General features: G+C 37.3%; 1 protein-coding gene across 1 annotated transcript in view; it reads left to right on the top strand.

Annotated features, from left to right (window-relative positions):
- Positions 1-16,651, top strand: part of LOC109092703 (NLR family CARD domain-containing protein 3-like) — an 86,278-nt gene extending 69,627 nt beyond the window's left edge. Inside the window, exons 7-9 of the mRNA XM_042745323.1 lie at positions 7,237-7,410; positions 14,841-15,014; positions 16,415-16,651. Of these exons, the coding sequence (XP_042601257.1) occupies positions 7,237-7,410; positions 14,841-15,014; positions 16,415-16,421 (355 nt within the window). The 3' untranslated portion in view covers positions 16,422-16,651. The remainder of the gene's footprint in view (positions 1-7,236; positions 7,411-14,840; positions 15,015-16,414) is intronic.
- The last annotated feature ends 723 nt before the right edge of the window (positions 16,652-17,374 follow it).

Genomic DNA, 17,374 nt, shown 5'->3' with positions numbered 1-17,374 from the left:
AATGGAGAAGGAAGAAGTCAGAGTCGGCATGACTAAGGCTCGTGGCAGTTTATTCAGCACAACAAAAATAAACAACATAAGCGTGATCACACGCATCAAATAAGATAAACTCTGAGTACGTTGGTTTCTAACTGGGTTCCACCAGCAACACGCCAGGAATTAGACAGCCACGAGTCCTGAGCCGCTCTCTCTCTCTGCCACTTCAGCCTCTGAGTGGCTCTTTTACGGTCTCCTCATGCCAATCACTGTAATTAGAAGCAGGTGAATGTCATTTTGCTCTTGACCTACTTACTCACCACTGGTCTCCGACCTCTCCCTCCCGCTGCAAACGCTGCTAAACCACGCCCCCCTCGCCACATAATAATAATAATCAAATCTGATGTCAATAGATTTTGGAGTGTAAATATTCTATATAAGGTTCTTTTGATCTTTTTAAAACAATGTTACCTAAGTGAAAAATATTTGAAGGCTGCATACTGTTTTAAAGTATTAATTAATTATTATTAGCTTAATTTTACTGATTTAATGTACTTAATACTTTATTTTCAAATATGGTATTGGTCGACAACTAAAATATTGCTACTGTGACGAGATTAATTTGTAGTATTATGAGAGAGTCAAATTGTGATTTCAAAATTGTGAATTGAACCTTTTATAGTTACACCCTTAATCTGTTTTCCCCCCATTATGAAATATACATAAAAATAAATTTTTCAAACATCATATGAGGACAGAAGGCTCATTAATATTCACAAGAAAAGTGATTTGGTCATCTGTGCCCCTGTATTTAAATTAAAAATTAAATTAACAATTAATTGAACAATGAACAGAAATGATAAAGGCTCACACTCAGCTGTAGGAAATATGTTTCCTTGTTTCAGTATGTTTTCACATCATACAGATGTGTTGAAGATTTTAGGGTTTTCATGTAAGGAAAAAAAAACATACTTTTTTATAGTATTGAAATGAACTGTCAATCAGAAGTGGGTCTGAACCTTAGACTGGATCTGTTAATATTGTTGTGGTTTCTTGTTATTGCATTGTGATTGGCTGAACACCTCAAGTGTGTGACGGAAATGTTACGCCTCTTAACCTACTGTGATGCTGTGTCCCGGTGCAACGAGACAAAACCAATAAAACCCATTATAAACGAGCCATTTGTTGCATCCAGTGGGGACACAATTACTGATTATAATGACTTATACTGTGTTTTTATGCGTTTGGTTGCGTATCGCGTTGCGTAAACATAAAACCATGTCTGCATTTGTGATCGGAGAAACGACAAACAACAAGCGCTACTCTACACTGCTCAAAACTTAGCGTTTGAATCATCAGTGGCAAATTATTTAAATAAAAAAATATACTTACAGGCTGTGAGTCAGAAGCGCCAGACTGTCCTTGCAAAGTTGGAACTGCCTCACTTTATAGAAACAGCCTTTGAGCACAGACCCATTGTAGGCTACTGGTTCAGTAAACAGTCCTCCATAAAATATGTCACACAGCGTCACACACTGCGGGCTTGAGTGAGGAGCGGCCAGCGGGCTACAACCACATGTGACGACCCCGTGCTGGACTCCGCTTCGTCCACAGTGAAGGTCGATTCGGACAACCACAGTGTGAAGTTGATGTATTTCCTCAGCGACCAGCACGGATCAGCTCTAGACATGACGAAGCGGATATCGTCCTTTTTTCAAAGGCCAAAAAAAGAAGTTTCACTTTCACAGTGAAACACACAGCATCTTCATGACATGGTGGTGAGAATAAAAGTTACGCCTTCTTTCTTTGCCTGAACATCTGGGCGGCATTATGCAAATCTTCCCACAAAGTGACGTAGACATGTGGGGCCATGTTTAAATGAGGCGTTTTAAGGGGGCGTGGATGAGTCTTAACTTTTATAAAGAATATATCTTTGGTTTTGAGACTTTAGTCTTTGCAACTTTACAGATCTTCTTTATACACCAAGAGCTTGTAACACTCCAAAGAGAAAGGAAATTTGTAATTTAATTTTGACTTTATGATTCACCAAACTACTACTAAACATAATTTCAGAGAATAGTACAATAGTAAGACTTTAAATGCAGATGCAGTCAGCAAGTCACAACAGTGCTGTGAAGGAGAAAGTATAGTTAACCAAAGCATATGAATATTAATGCTGTAGATAAATGAGTTACAATGAGCAGACAGCGGCATTCAGCTCAGAGCGCAGCCGAGCCCAGGACTCTGATAGTGGGTGACTCTATTATCAGAAACATCAGTAGCAGGACTACAACAACATGCTGCCTTCCTCAAGCAACGGTTTCTGATGTGAACAAGGAACTTCAGAACATTCTGATGAAGCACAAGACTGCAAATCGAATCATCATCCATGTGGGGAAGAATGATATTCGGAAAGAGCAGTCAGAACTCCTTAAGAAGGACTTCAGTGAACTCTTTGAAACACTTCGAAGACTCAAAGTTCAGTCGTTCATCAGTGGACCACTTCCAGCAAGGGGAACAAATATGTTTTCACGGTTGCTTGGGCTGAACACATGGCTACAAAGATCTTGCAATATAAAAGGAGTAAATTTCATCGACAACTTCAATCTGTTCTGGGGCCATAGACAACTGTTTAAACCGGATGGCCTCCACCCTAACAAACTTGGAGCTAGAGTGCTTAAGGACAATTTCTACTTCTGCTTACGCCATCCTTCAGCAGAGTATGTCAATTCATTCAGCACACACACACCAGGTCCGAGTCATCATGTGGTTGACATATCCCACAAGGACACTGATAACACCATCCAGCCACAACAAGCACTTCTGATGGACACTATCCCGGCTGAGCCCTGCCCACAGAGCTCCTCACAGACAGACTGTAATGTATCAAAACAGATATAAGACTCAGCACCCAAGGACGACCTTCTGGAAAACAGCCAGGGAAGCCAGGACAACATATCACAGTCACTGGAAACACCAGAGACACAGCCCCTCTCACCGGACACATTATCCCTCTCTCCAGCATCTCCACTTCTGTGCTTCTCACAGAAAATGGAGGAGTTGGTGTATGCTCGGACTAAACTCTCTCACTCATTCGCTGCAAGCCAGCAAATATCACCAAAAAAACGGCGGGCCCCCCAACCACCAAAGCCTGTGGGCCCTGCTCCTGTGAGAGCTCTCCGACCGCTGCCACAACGCCAGGGCCCAAACCCTCCATCTGCTGTAGGTGAACCAAAAAACAACTGATAGCAGCTCTCAGTGATATGTGTCGGGTCCCCGCTATAATAGCAGCAACATTCACAAATGTTTACAGAACAAGCGGGAACCCAGCGTGCCTTTAGCTTTCTATATTTCAGTTTTATCACGTGATAGAAAGTCTAAGGTCTTTTCAAGCTCAAGGGCAAACTCATCGAATCTGCGACCTATAATGCATCAAACTAAGATTGATATAAAGACACAAAGTACTGCCATCAAGTTGGCATTTTTAAACATTCGCTCACTAAAAAAAAAAAAAAAAAAAAAAAAAAAACAATCATTTCATGAGTGTCTGCAGGACTGTTAGGAGAGGTGGAGGTGTAGCTGCTCTATTTAAAGATGTCTATCAATGCAAGCAAATGTCATTTGGTCAGTACTTGTCTTTTGAATATCTAGGGATTGTGCTGAAAGGTGCTCCACGCATTCTGTTTATCATTATTTACAGGCCTCCAAAATACTCTCCAGCCTTTGTTGAAGAGGTCACAGAAATGCTATCAATGATTTCAAAGATTTTGACTGGTTTGCTATTGCAGGGGATTTTAATATTCATATAGATAATGCAGAAAACAAAATTACAAAAGAAATGATAACGGTTCTAAACACTTTTGACCTGATTCAGCATGTGCATGGACCCACACACAAAGGTGGACACACTCTAGATTTAATCATCAGTAGGGGTCTAAACATTTCATCCATTGTTATTAAGGACGTAGCACTATCTGATCACTTCTGTATTTTCTTTGATATATTGATCTCTGCTACCAATGAATCTAGATCTGTCTCTGTCAGAAGGAGATGCATTAACGATAACACTAGTGTGCGGTTTATGGAGGCTATATCTCTAACACAAAGTATTTCTGCAGACTCTGTTGATATTCTCCTTGATTCCTTTAACTCAAAAGTTAAGAATGTTATTGATGATATTGCTCCAATAATAGTCAGTAAGAAAAACAAACAGACAGAAATCAGTTTGGAGAAGATCAACAGCAGTTCAGACTATGAAAAAGACAATGCAGAAAAGCCGAGCGGATGTGGCGGAAGACGAAACTTGAAATTCACTATAGCATTTATAAAGACAGCCTTCATGCTTTTAATGTGAAAACTAGCCACAGCTAGACAGAATTTCTTCTCAAACCTTATAAACAGTAACTTAAACAACACTCGTACTCTTTTTGCCACTGTTGAGAGACTGACAAACCCCCCAAGTCAGATTCCCAGTGAAATGCTCTCAGTTACCAAATGCAATGAGTTTGCTTCCTTCTTTTCTGAGAAGATCATTAATATCAGGAAGGCAATTAGCACATCCTCAAGTAATGCAGAGGTCAGACAGATCTGGACGCAATATCAAAAAGATACTATGTCTATTTTTGAAGCAATTGATAGCAAAATTTTGGAAGAAATAGTGCAGCACCTAAAATCGTCAACCTGCGATCTTGACACACTTCCCACATCTTTTTTCAAAAGTGTGCTTAACTGTTTAGAAGCAGATCTCTTAGAAGTGGTGAACGCCTCACTTCTTTCTGGGACATTTCCAAACTCCCTGAAAACTGCAGTTGTAAAGCCCCTCCTGAAAAAGAGCAATCTTGATAACACCATTCTGAGCAATTATAGACCAATATCTAATCTTCCTTTTATAGGCAAAATTATAGAAAAGGTAGTTTTTAATCAGCTGAACAAATACTTAAACTCAAATGGATACCTGGACAATTTTCAATCTGGTTTTCGACTGCATCACAGCACAGAGACAGCGCTCATTAAGATAATAAATGATATTCGCTTAAATTCTGACTCTGGCAAAATATCAGTGCTGGTATTGCTAGATCTCAGTGCTGCGTTTGACACTGTCGATCATAACATACTACTAGAGAGACTGGAAAACTGGGTCGGGCTTTCTGGGATGGTACTCAAATGGTTCAGGTCATACTTAGAAGGGAGAGGTTATTATGTGAGTCTAGGAGAGCATAAGTCTAAGTGGACGTCCATGACATGCGGAGTCCCACAAGGCTCAATTCTGGCACCGCTCTTGTTTAGCCTGTATATGCTCCCACTAAGTCAGATAATGAGAAAGAACCAAATTGCCTATCACAGCTATGCTGATGATACCCAGATTTACCTAGCCTTATCGCCAAATGACTACAGCCCCATTGACTCCCTCTGCCAATGTATTGATGAAATTAATAGTTGGATGTGCCAGAACTTTCTTCAGTTAAACAAGGAAAAAACTGAAGTTATTGCATTTGGAAACAAAGATGAAGTTTTCAAGGTGAATGCATACCTTGACTCAAGGGGACAAACAACTAAAAATCAAGTCAGGAATCTTGGTGTGATTCTGGAGACAGACCTTAGTTTCAGTAGTCATGTCAAAGCAGTAACTAAATCAGCATACTATCATCTAAAAAAACATTGCAAGAATTAGATGTTTTGTATCCAGTCAAGACTTGGAGAAACTTGTTCATGCCTTTATCACCAGCAGGGTGGACTATTGTAATGGTCTCCTCACCGGCCTTCCCAAAAAGACCATTAGACAGCTGCAGCTCATCCAGAACGCTGCTGCCAGGATTCTGACTAGAACCAGAAAATCTGAGCATATCACACCAGTCCTCAGGTCCTTACACTGGCTTCCAGTAACATTTAGGATTGATTTTAAAGTACTTTTACTCGTTTATAAATCACTCAATGACCTAGGACCAAAATATATTGCAGATATGTTCACTGAATATAAACCTAACAGACCACTCAGATCATTAGGATCGAGCCAGTTAGATATACCAAGGGTTCACACAAAACAAGGGGAGTCCGCCTTTAGTTACTATGCCGCCCGCAGTTGGAATCAGCTTCCAGAAGAGATCAGATGTGCTAAAACATAAGTCACATTTAAATCTAGACTCAAAACTCATCTGTTTAGCTGTGCATTTGTTGAATGAGCAATGTGCGATGTCCGAATTGATTGCACTGTATTTTACATATTCACTATATTCTATGTAAAATCATTTTCTATTTTTAAACTGTTTTAAATTCATTTTAAATACGTCAATTTTTAAATCATTTCCAATGTTTTAAAATTGCCTGTTTTATGTTTTTTAAAATTGCTTGTTTTATTTTTGTTATTATTTTTCTTCATGATTATTTTACCTTCTTTTATGTAAAGCACTTTGAATTACCATTGTGTACGAAATGTGCTATATAAATAAACTTGCCTTGCCTTGCCTTGCCTTGCCTTGCCTTGCCTTGCCTTACAAACAATAGATAGACCTTCCACTCGAGATCCATGTGGACAAACCAGATTTATCACAGGAACTTCCTGAGGAACGCTGTTCCTTTATTATTCTCACTGTATGACCATTTAGTTCCCACATTTACAGACACAGATCTTCTGTGACCCTTGTGTTCTGATTTCATATAGACCCAGTTCTCTTATTTCATCTCTCTACATCACTTTAGCAGGAGCGCGAGTGTGATGCACCAATATGATTGAATAAATGAGTCTACTTACGAGTGAGCAGGAAAGGAAGTGAATAGATGAGATATCATTCATAGTCTATGTGTTTTGGCTCAACATAATAAAGTTTGAATGCATTTAAATGTGAAGTGTAAACAGGAGCACAGTTTCAGATGATTGCATCTGAGACACAATCACAATTCAGTGCATCTGACTAACAATAACTGAGACTATCATCTTTCACCTAAATCCTGGTTTATACTCACTTATTATGCTTTACAAAGAGACAATTGTTATTGTGCATATGGTGTTTTCCCAGTAAAATGATCATCTGTACGATATATTATACTTTTATAGTTTGTTGTTTATATAATACATGATAGCATTTATGGTATCTTTATTTTAATAATTTTTTTTGTATTTAACATAAAAAATAATGAAAGTTGCCAAGGCTTCAGACTGGATCTGTTAATCATGTTGAGGTTTCTTTCTGATTGTGAAGTTGCTGCTGATCTGAGCTGTAGATCCTGAACTGAGAGACTGAAGAGTGTCATTGTTCTCTACAGGTTGAGTTATTGTGGAGTCACAGATGAAGGTTGTGCTGCTCTGGCTTCAACTCTAAGATCAAACCCCTCACACATGAGATATCTGGATCTGACTGGAAATAAACTAGGTGCATCAGGAGTGAAGCTGCTCTCTGATGGACTAAAGGATCCTCACTGTAAACTGAGCATACTGAGGTAAGATGATATAAATCTGTCAGTATCCTCCTAAATTTTGCTCCTTTGTTGATTATGAACAAAATGAAAACCAAAACTGTGTCATAAAGAAAGTTTCCTGTCAGTTCATTGAAAAGGTTACTGTTTTAATCTTCATTACATTCTTTCCAAAGTTTTTGACACAATTTTAAAATACTTATGATATTATAGGTTGAGTGGATGATCTAAAAACAGCTGCTTTATATCATACAGATGTGTGTTGATGATTTGGGGTATTTACAAAAGAATTAAACAGTTCAGACATTTTCTCTGATATTGAAACTAACCCCTCAAAACACATGTACAGGTCCTTCTAAAAAAATTAGCATATTGTGAAAAAGTTCATTCTTTTCCATAATGTAATGATAAAAATTAAACTTTCATATATTTTAGATTCATTGCACACCAACTGAAATATTTCAGGTATTTTATTGTTTTAATACTGATGATTTTGGCATACAGCTCATGAAAACCCAGAATTCCTATCTCAAAAAATTAGCATATCATGAAAAGGTTCTTTAAACGAGCTATTAACCTAATCATCTGAATCAACTAATTAACTCTAAACACCTGCAAAAGATTCCTGAGGCTTTTAAAAACTCCCAGCCTGGTTCATTACTCAAAAACCGCAATCATGGGTAAGACTGCCGACCTGACTGCTGTCCAGAAGGCCATCATTGACACCCTCAAGCGAGAGGGTAAGACACAGAAAGAAATTTCTGAACGAATAGGCTGTTCCCAGAGTGCTGTATCAAGGCACCTCAGTGGGAAGTCTGTGGGAAGGAAAAAGTGTGGCAAAAAACGCTGCACAACGAGAAGAGGTGACCGGACCCTGAGGAAGATTGTGGAGAAGGACCGATTCCAGACCTTGGGGGACCTGCGGAAGCAGTGGACTGAGTCTGGAGTAGAAACATCCAGAGCCACCGTGCACAGGCGTGTGCAGGAAATGGGCTAAAGGTGCCGCTTTCCCCACAGAGAAGCAGCACTGGACTGTTGCTCAGGGGTCCAAAGTACTTTTTTCGGATGAAAGCAAATTTTGCATGTCATTCGGAAATCAAGGTGCCAGATTCTGGAGGCAGACTGGGGAGAAGGAAATGCCAAAATGCCTGAAGTCCAGTGTCAAGTACCCACAGTCAGTGATGGTCTGGGGTGCCATGTCAGCTGCTGGTGTTGGTCCACTGTGTTTTATCAAGGGCAGGGTCAATGCAGCTAGCTATCAGGAGATTTTGGAGCACTTCATGCTTCCATCTGCTGAAAAGCTTTATGGAGATGAAGATTTCGTTTTTCAGCACGACCTGGCACCTGCTCACAGTGCCAAAACCACTGGTAAATGGTTTACTGACCATGGTATTACTGTGCTCAATTGGCCTGCCAACTCTCCTGACCTGAACCCCATAGAGAATCTGTGGGATATTGTGAAGAGAAAGTTGAGAGACGCAAGACCCAACACTCTGGATGAGCTTAAGGCCGCTATCGAAGCATCCTGGGCCTCCATAACACCTCAGCAGTGCCACAGGCTGATTGCCTCCATGCCACGCCGCATTGAAGCAATAATTTCTGCAAAAGGATTCCCGACCAAGTATTGAGTGCATAACTGAACATAATTATTTGAAGGTTGACTTTTTTGTATTAAAAACACTTTTCTTTTATTGGTCGGATGAAATATGCTAATTTTTTGAGATTTTTGAATTTTGGGTTTTCATGAGCTGTATGCCAAAATCATCAGTAATAAAACAATAAAAGACCTGAAATATTTCAGTTGGTGTGCAATGAATCTAAAATATATGAAAGTTTAATTTTTATCATTACATTATGGAAAAGAATGAACTTTTTCACAATATGCTAATTTTTTGAGAAGGACCTGTAGAAGCAGGTCTGAACTGAGAGATTGTGCTGTGTTTGTCTGAGCAGTCATTGAGTAGCTGTCAGTGTATTAGATTTCTCCATTACATTAAATAAATACGTTTGACCAAAGTTTTGTTGGTAAAATAATTTATTGGTTAATTTAAAAGGGTTTCTGCAGGATTTTTAAGCTCAAAATTAAGACTTTAAGACCTGCACAAATAAAATAAATACATATGAGCGGGTAGAGCAATGTCTATATTACCATATTAAACTGTAAAATTGCTATAAAAAGCATAATTTACAGTTCAGATACAAGTTTTCATAAAAACAAAAAGTTTTATAAAATGATAAACTTTACATTTCAGCCTTTAAACCACTTTTAAGGAAACGGATGAGTCAAAAGTATTAATTATTATATTAATTTTAACAATTATTATCAACAATTTTTTATATCTGTTAAATAACATAAATTAGGGGTGTGCGATATTAAAAAAAAATGATATCTCATTTTTTTTTTGTCTTTTATGCTTCACCTTGTGCCTTCGGGCAAGGGCAGTCCTTATATCGAGTCCTGATACACGAGTTTGAGTGAGAATGCACGCATTGGCGGTAATGCATAGACGGACATTATGTGAAAATGTGGACAGTGCCAAATAAGGTGTCTATTAATACTATACAGATATCGATATTTTACGTGTGACATCGATGCATCGTATCGTCAGACATCGTATCGATGTATCGATCCATATCGATGAATCGTTACACCCCTAATTTAGATGTGTTTACACACTGTTTAAAGCAGCTCTGAGGGACATAGAATACTTTAACCTGCAGTTACAAATGCATAAATAATGTTTTGATATATTAAACATAAAATACTGAAAACTGATGTTTGAAATTATTTAAAAAATGAAAAGGTATCTTAAATGTGAAATTAAAACCGCCAACAGGTGGCAGCAAGTCACTGTTAAAGGTGTCATTACGACTGAACCGAATCATTTAAACGATTGATTCATTCAGGAATGAATCACCGTCCTGTTACTCAGAGACACAAAACAGTGCTGTAGCTGTGTTTGAAATTATTTTTGTTGGAGAAATAGAGCAAAAACAGAAAATATGGTGTCTAAAACATAAGTCTCTTAATATTAACTTCTTTTTTTATTGAACTGTTGTATAAAATCAATATCAAATTTGTAATCATGCTGACTTTTGGAGAAAAAAAAACTCACTCTTTGTGTGATATTTACTATATAAAATATAGATATATACATTTTCTGGCCCATATCTTGAATTATGTGATAATTCTAAATGTATTTTAATAGACTGATTCATGCAGTGAATGTCACGTCCGGGATACAAGGAGACACGGTGAGAGATCCAAATGCGAGTACGTCTTTTATTAAGGGCAATCCAAAGAATAAACAGTCCAGGCAGGGGTCAATACCAAACATATCCAAACATAAACAAACAAGGACACAAGGCTAGAGCACGACAAGAGACGGACGAGAATAAACAAGGACTCCGTGACACATACTAAGACAGACTGGGTATAAATACACAGGGAGAGACAAACGCTAATGGGGAATTGACTGAGTGCAATGATTAATAACCAGTGACAGGTGAGTGCAATGATTAGACAGAGAACGTGAGGAATGTGGTTCATGAAGTGACAGACACCGTGGGGAAGGAGGACATCTAGTGGATACCCAGGGAACACAAACCAGACACTGTGACAGTGAAAGAACGCACTCTAAATGCGCACGCGCACTAGTCTAACCTGCTAACAGCAGAACACAAAGCAGCGCAGCACCAGACTTTGAACTTGCAGCGCTCATGAAATCATAGCCTTCTGAAGTTCAATCATCACATTCAGCATATCGCAATTCTAGTCTTTACATCCCCAAATTTAAAACCTCTTGAAATCACAATTAAGACTTTCTTGTACAATTTCAGACTTTTTAAGACCCCGCGGAAACCCTGTTTAAGGTAGGATTGTAACAGTTCTTCAGTGCTGATGTTAACTGTCAGTCTTCAAAGAATCTTAAATCCTTCTAAAACAAGGTTTATACATCTATAAATTGGCTTGGTGTGAAAAATTATGCATTTTTTTTTTTTTAAATGAAGCATTAACACGTTAGATTGCACCCCATAAACACAATCAAGCCTAGACAAAGCCTGCTGATCTGAGCTGTAGATCCTGAACTGAGAGACTGAAGAGTGTCATTGTTCTCTACAGGTTGAGTGATTGTGGAGTCACAGATGAAGGTTGTGCTGCTCTGGCTTCAGCTCTGAGATCAAACCCCTCACACCTGAGAGAACTGGATCTGTCTGGAAATAAACTAGGAGCATCAGGAGTGAAGCTGCTCTCTGATGTACTGAAGGATCCTCGCTGTAAACTGGAGAAACTCTGGTAAATCATCTCTCTGGATCAAACACACACACTGGTACTCACAAATAAATATTTACAAATAGTTTATAGTTGTAGTTCTGACAAGGATGTAGAATCATCTGTAGAGTTTTATCCACGTCAGAAAATGCACCAAGTGTAAACAGAGATAAACCTTTAGCACAGTTTGTTAGTTATGTTTTGATGTATTAGTTTTTGATTAGTACATACATGAACACATCATTGGTAACACTGTATAATAATGTTCAGCTGTAAGGTATTTATAAGTGATTAGTTAATGAACTTATCATTTACAAAACATAACTGTTCATAAATTATGCTAATATTTTTAGCTATGTTTTGTAGATTAAGTTAAAAATAATTGACAAGTGATGAGATGATGATTACCTAATAATTTACAAAACATGACTATATGTTAACAAATTATTAAGTAATTTACTAACGATTTACAAATCTGTCATTATCTTTTATCTTTTATAAATGTTTAACAAACCTGCCGGTTACAGGTTGTGTGTGTGTACACACTGGAGTGAAAGATCTATGAATGATGAGTAGTGTACACTTTAGATTAGGGGATGCAGAAAGTGTTGTAAATGATTTATTCATGTGTTTTCACAACAGGTTTTGAATATTTTGTAGTGTGTACTGCAGTGTAAGTGCTGACTGCTGAGGGTCAGACAGATGTCTTCTCTGACACACGTGGAGTATTTTTAACACTGTGAGATAATAGTACAGTGTTGACATTTCAATGCTTTATAAGTGATTAATAATATATTAACTAGTAACTACTGAAAACAATGATTCATTGAATTTACAATTTTCTTTTTTTTAAATACGTTGTTGCAATCAGTTTATTTTAACTACATTTAAATAAACAAATTTAGTTGACTAACTTTCAGTGTAGTTAAAATATATTGTTTGCAACCACTTACCTTAAACAAAATTAGTATCTTTTTTTTAGTGTATGAACCTTTTACTAAGGATCTGTTTAATTATATCATGACGCTATTTTTTTAAGATAACTTAGGACAGATTTGTAAATCGTTAGCATATTACTTAATCATTTATGAATGCATAGTCATGTTTTGTAAATTATTAGTTCATTATTATCTAATCACTTGTAAATGAATTAACAAAACATACACAAATTGTTAGCACATCACTTATTAATTGCTTATGAATGTTTTGAAAATGATTAGTTCATCATTAATTAATCCCTTATAAATGACTTACAACTGAAGGTTATTATAAAGTGTTACCCTTTTGGTTCTTATTGTTTTTATTGCTAATTATTACACATAGCATATTTTCTGGAGTGACAACCATATTTAAATCATATTTACATTTTAAATCTGAATCAGAAATTGTGATGATTGCCACAGTGATAACCATAGCAATGAATGGGACTAATAATAATAATAATAAAATCTGATGTCAGTAGATCTTGGAGTGTAAATCCTGATTAATAGACTTATCATTTGTTCTATATGAGGTTTCATTTGATCTTTTTTAAAACAATGTTAACTAAGTGAAAAATATTTTAAGGCTACATACTGTTTTAAAGTATTAATGAATTATTATTAGCTTAATTTTACTGATTTAATGTACTTAATACTTTTTCTTTTTAAATATGGTATTGGTTTACATCTGAAATATTGCTACTGTGACGAGATTAATTTGCAGTTTTATGAGTTAAATTGTGATTTTAAAATTGTGAATTTAACTTTTAATAGTTACACCCTTAAGTTTGTTTCCCCTATTATGAAATATACATAAAAATACATTTTTCAAACATCATATGAGGACAGGAGAAGGCTCATTAATATTCACGAGAAAAGTGATTTTGCTCATCTGTGAGCTCTTATACTTGAACAATGAACAGAAATGATAAAGGCTCACACTCAGCTGTAGGAAATATGTTTCCTTGTTTCAGTATGTTTTCACATCATACAGATGTGTTGGAGATTTTAGGGTTTTCAGGTAAAGAAAAAAAAAACACTTTTTGATGGTATTGAAATGAACTGTCAATCAGAAGTAGGCATGGGCCGATTACTGGTTTCAAGGTACACCACGATTTGAAAATGTTACGGTTTCAAAACTACTAATATTTTCCATTATACCGTTCCTGCCGTATGCGCTGTTTTCCATTTCTCCTCAATGACTGAAAGAGTAGGAATCCCTCAGACTGAGAGCAGTGTAGAGAGTAACACTGACCCCTCCTCCTCCTGTTGGTGCAAGCGAGCGGTCAGTCACGTGTGTGTAGGATTACCGAACTTAAGGCCCAGGTACACTTCACATCTCGCGCACATCCCATCTCGCACATAGCCGCGTCCGCACAGCTTTCAAAGATATATCAACCACAGATGAGCGCGGACGGACGAGCTCGACACACACGCAGTACCATGGGGTGTGCGGCTGTGCGCGAGCCTTCCTGATGATGAAAATAACGTAATGCCGACGGTTAACGCCCTTTAACACAGGCCAGAGACGCTGAAGACAGACGCACAGAGAAAAATACTGTAGCAGGCAGATCACTCACTGTTCATGATGCACAAACTACTGGAAGAAAATCCTCAATATTGATTTGGGGTTTATATATATGTGTTTCTGAGGGGAGCTGACTGTCTTCTGAAAAGTTTACGTGGTATAATTTCACAAAGCTTGTCAGAACATTCTGTTTTTGCTTCAAATTGGGTTATTAATAAATCAAATTATGTGTATGATTATTATATAACTAAATGTTATTAAATTATATGTATATGAATTATATAACTTAAATGAAATAACTCTAATTACAGATTTAGGTTAAATAAAGATGTCGGCCTTTATTTTATTTATTTTTAGGAAACCAATCAAAGAAAATAAACTAATTCTAAAAAAAAAAAAAAAAAAAAAAAAAAAATTACCCAGTTATCTAAAAATAACACATTTCAGAGCTGTAACAATACCATGATACCGTGAAACCGTGATATTTTTGCTTAAGGTTATCATACCATCAAAATTTCATACTGGCCCATGCCTAATCAGAAGTGGGTCTGAACCTGAGACTGGATCTGTTAATAGTGTCGTGGATTTAGTTTCTTTCTGATTGTGAAGTTGCTACTGATCTGAGCTGTAGATACTGAACTGAGAGACTGAAGAGTGTCATTGTTCTCTACAGGTTGAGTTATTGTGGAGTCACAGGTGAAGGTTGTGCTGCTCTGGCTTCAGCTCTGAGATCAAACCCCTCACACCTGAGAGAACTGGATCTGACTGGAAATAAACTAGGAGTGTCAGGAGTGAATCTGCTCTCTGATCTGGAGAATGATCCACATTATAAACTGAAGACGCTTAAGTAAGTGATAATTAAAAATGTTGATTTTTTAAATTAAAAGTTAATATAGTTTCTTATTCTTAGGTTACTTTCTTGGTAAGTGTGATTAACATGTTTAATAAGAGTTTGATTCAGTTTATAGTTTAGTATCTTGATGTTTCTTTTTTATTTTAAAATAATACAGTATTTCACTAGTGAAAAATAAACATACTTGTATTTGAAATACATTTATTTCATGCCAGGTATAGTACAAATTAATTTATGTATTTATTTACTTAATAAAAGCACCCTACAATTGTACTTTTATGATACTAAACTGAATTGGAAGTTAATTCTGCAAGACAGATTTTTCAGGATAAGAGATTGACTAAAAATGAGCTCCTAAAACTTACTGCAGATTCTGGAAGATAAATTCTTCAAACAGTGGTATGAAAGGATGTGATGCTGGTCCTTCAAGAGTCACTCTCAACTTATCTGTCCATAAAGCCTATAAAAAATAGTCTTCATGTATTTCACAACACTTCAGCATGTTATTCTTTATTAAGTGAGGGTCATATTTCAGGATTTTTGACCCAAGCAAAGTCTCTGAGAACCTGACAGCTTGTGATTCCGGAGACTCCAGGAAGGCTGCAGTTCTGGAAAATGCTGGCGCTGGAGACTAAATGTTTCCTGATGGTTTTACATTTAATTCTTCACATTAATTCTTAATTATTTTGTAGTTAACGTGTCTTTTCTTCTCCACCTGTTTTTTCTGACCCCGCTGACCCAGCGAGCATTTCATTGTCCAATGGTCATGCCTTAACTTTGCAATTTCTGTATTGCATTAGTTTTGAATATTTCTCATGGGGATTTAATCATTTTTGACTTTTCAGTCTGAGTTAAACCTCTTTTTTGGCTCATTTTATCTGTAAAAGAAAACATGCCTAATAATTCTGCACACCTGAATATAAGGAGTTTTTCACTTCTAGCCTTTATGGACAATTATGTATCACTTATAAATGATAATATACAAAATTAATAGTAGTTATTAAGATTGATGTGGTTTGAAATTGGTAAAATCTGCTTGAAAAAAAAACATTTAATCAGAATATCAACGTACCTAATAATTATGCACACACTGTATAATCAATGTTTTTTTATATCTGAAATTATGAAATAAAATATTATGAGAGAATGTCAGTGTTAATGGAAAGATGGTAACTATTTATAATTACTTTAATTGTTATAAAGAAAACTGTGACAGAAAGAGAACAAAATTATGGTTTGGATGCGGAATCAGAATCTGAACGGTTAAAAAGAGCTAATCATACGTCACAGGGTTAGTTTATAAATCTGACTAATAATGCAGATAGTTTGATTTAGTTGTTGTAAAGTGGATAATGCAGTAATGTGACACACATTTGTTTGTGTTTTTCTTTCAGGTTTTAGATGTTAGTCTGATCTTCTCTGATCGCTGATGCTGAATAAAAAGCCGCTACAGACAGACATCACATTCAACAGAATCAACACACAAACACACATTTTGTACAGTTTTTATCATCTTTATTCTAAATAAATTGTCATGACGTTTCAGTTTTGATGTGTCAGGATTAAGCAAAAGCTTACAGACGTCTACGAGATCTCACACGACTGATATACATTAGATGGTACACTACATAACGTACTCGGTTACGAACGTAACCTCGGTTCCCTGAGATACGGAACGAGTACTGCGTATGGGGGAAAAGCTCCTTTTTTCCTCGATACTGAAAACTTTTTTCAATAATGCAGTGCAACTGCACTGCCAATGGTTTAATCTGTAAACTTTTTTAAACCAATGACAGCGCTGCGTAGCTGCGCGAGCCTGTGGTGATGCAGCGCGCCAAAGCCCGCCAAAATGGGCGGCACAAATGGCTATATAAGCAGGCAAATCGCCAGAGGGAATCAGGTCATACGACTGAAGCGACGACACTGAAGCTGCAGCCTCATGGCACGGCATATAACGCAGTACTCATTCCGTATCTCAGGGAACCGAGGTTACGTTCGTAACCGAGTACGTTCCCTTTCGATACTTCACTCATACTGCGTATGGAGAATGAATTCAACCGCGCCGTGCCATGGTAAGGAACGACAAGACTTACCTTGAACACCCTGGGGTCCAGGGGATAAGTGAGAGGGCCGGAGCCGTCGAACCCTTGACGCTACACTGCTAAGAGGGAGCTAGCTCCCTGGAGTTGGTATGATGACGGAGTCTGATAGAGGCCATCGTATCAGACTGAAAGAACCCGAGCGTGCAAGGTCGGGATGTCCAGGTTATAGAATCTGACAAAAGTGGATGGCAAGGACCAGCCGGCCGCCTCACAGATGTCCTTGATAGAGACACCACTAGACCAGGCCCATGA

The sequence above is a fragment of the Cyprinus carpio genome, chromosome B19 (assembly GCF_018340385.1).
Source record: "Cyprinus carpio isolate SPL01 chromosome B19, ASM1834038v1, whole genome shotgun sequence".
NCBI lineage: Eukaryota > Metazoa > Chordata > Actinopteri > Cypriniformes > Cyprinidae > Cyprinus > Cyprinus carpio.
The sequence above is the reverse complement of the archived record's forward strand: the minus strand, read 5'-3'. Positions and strand labels throughout refer to the sequence as shown.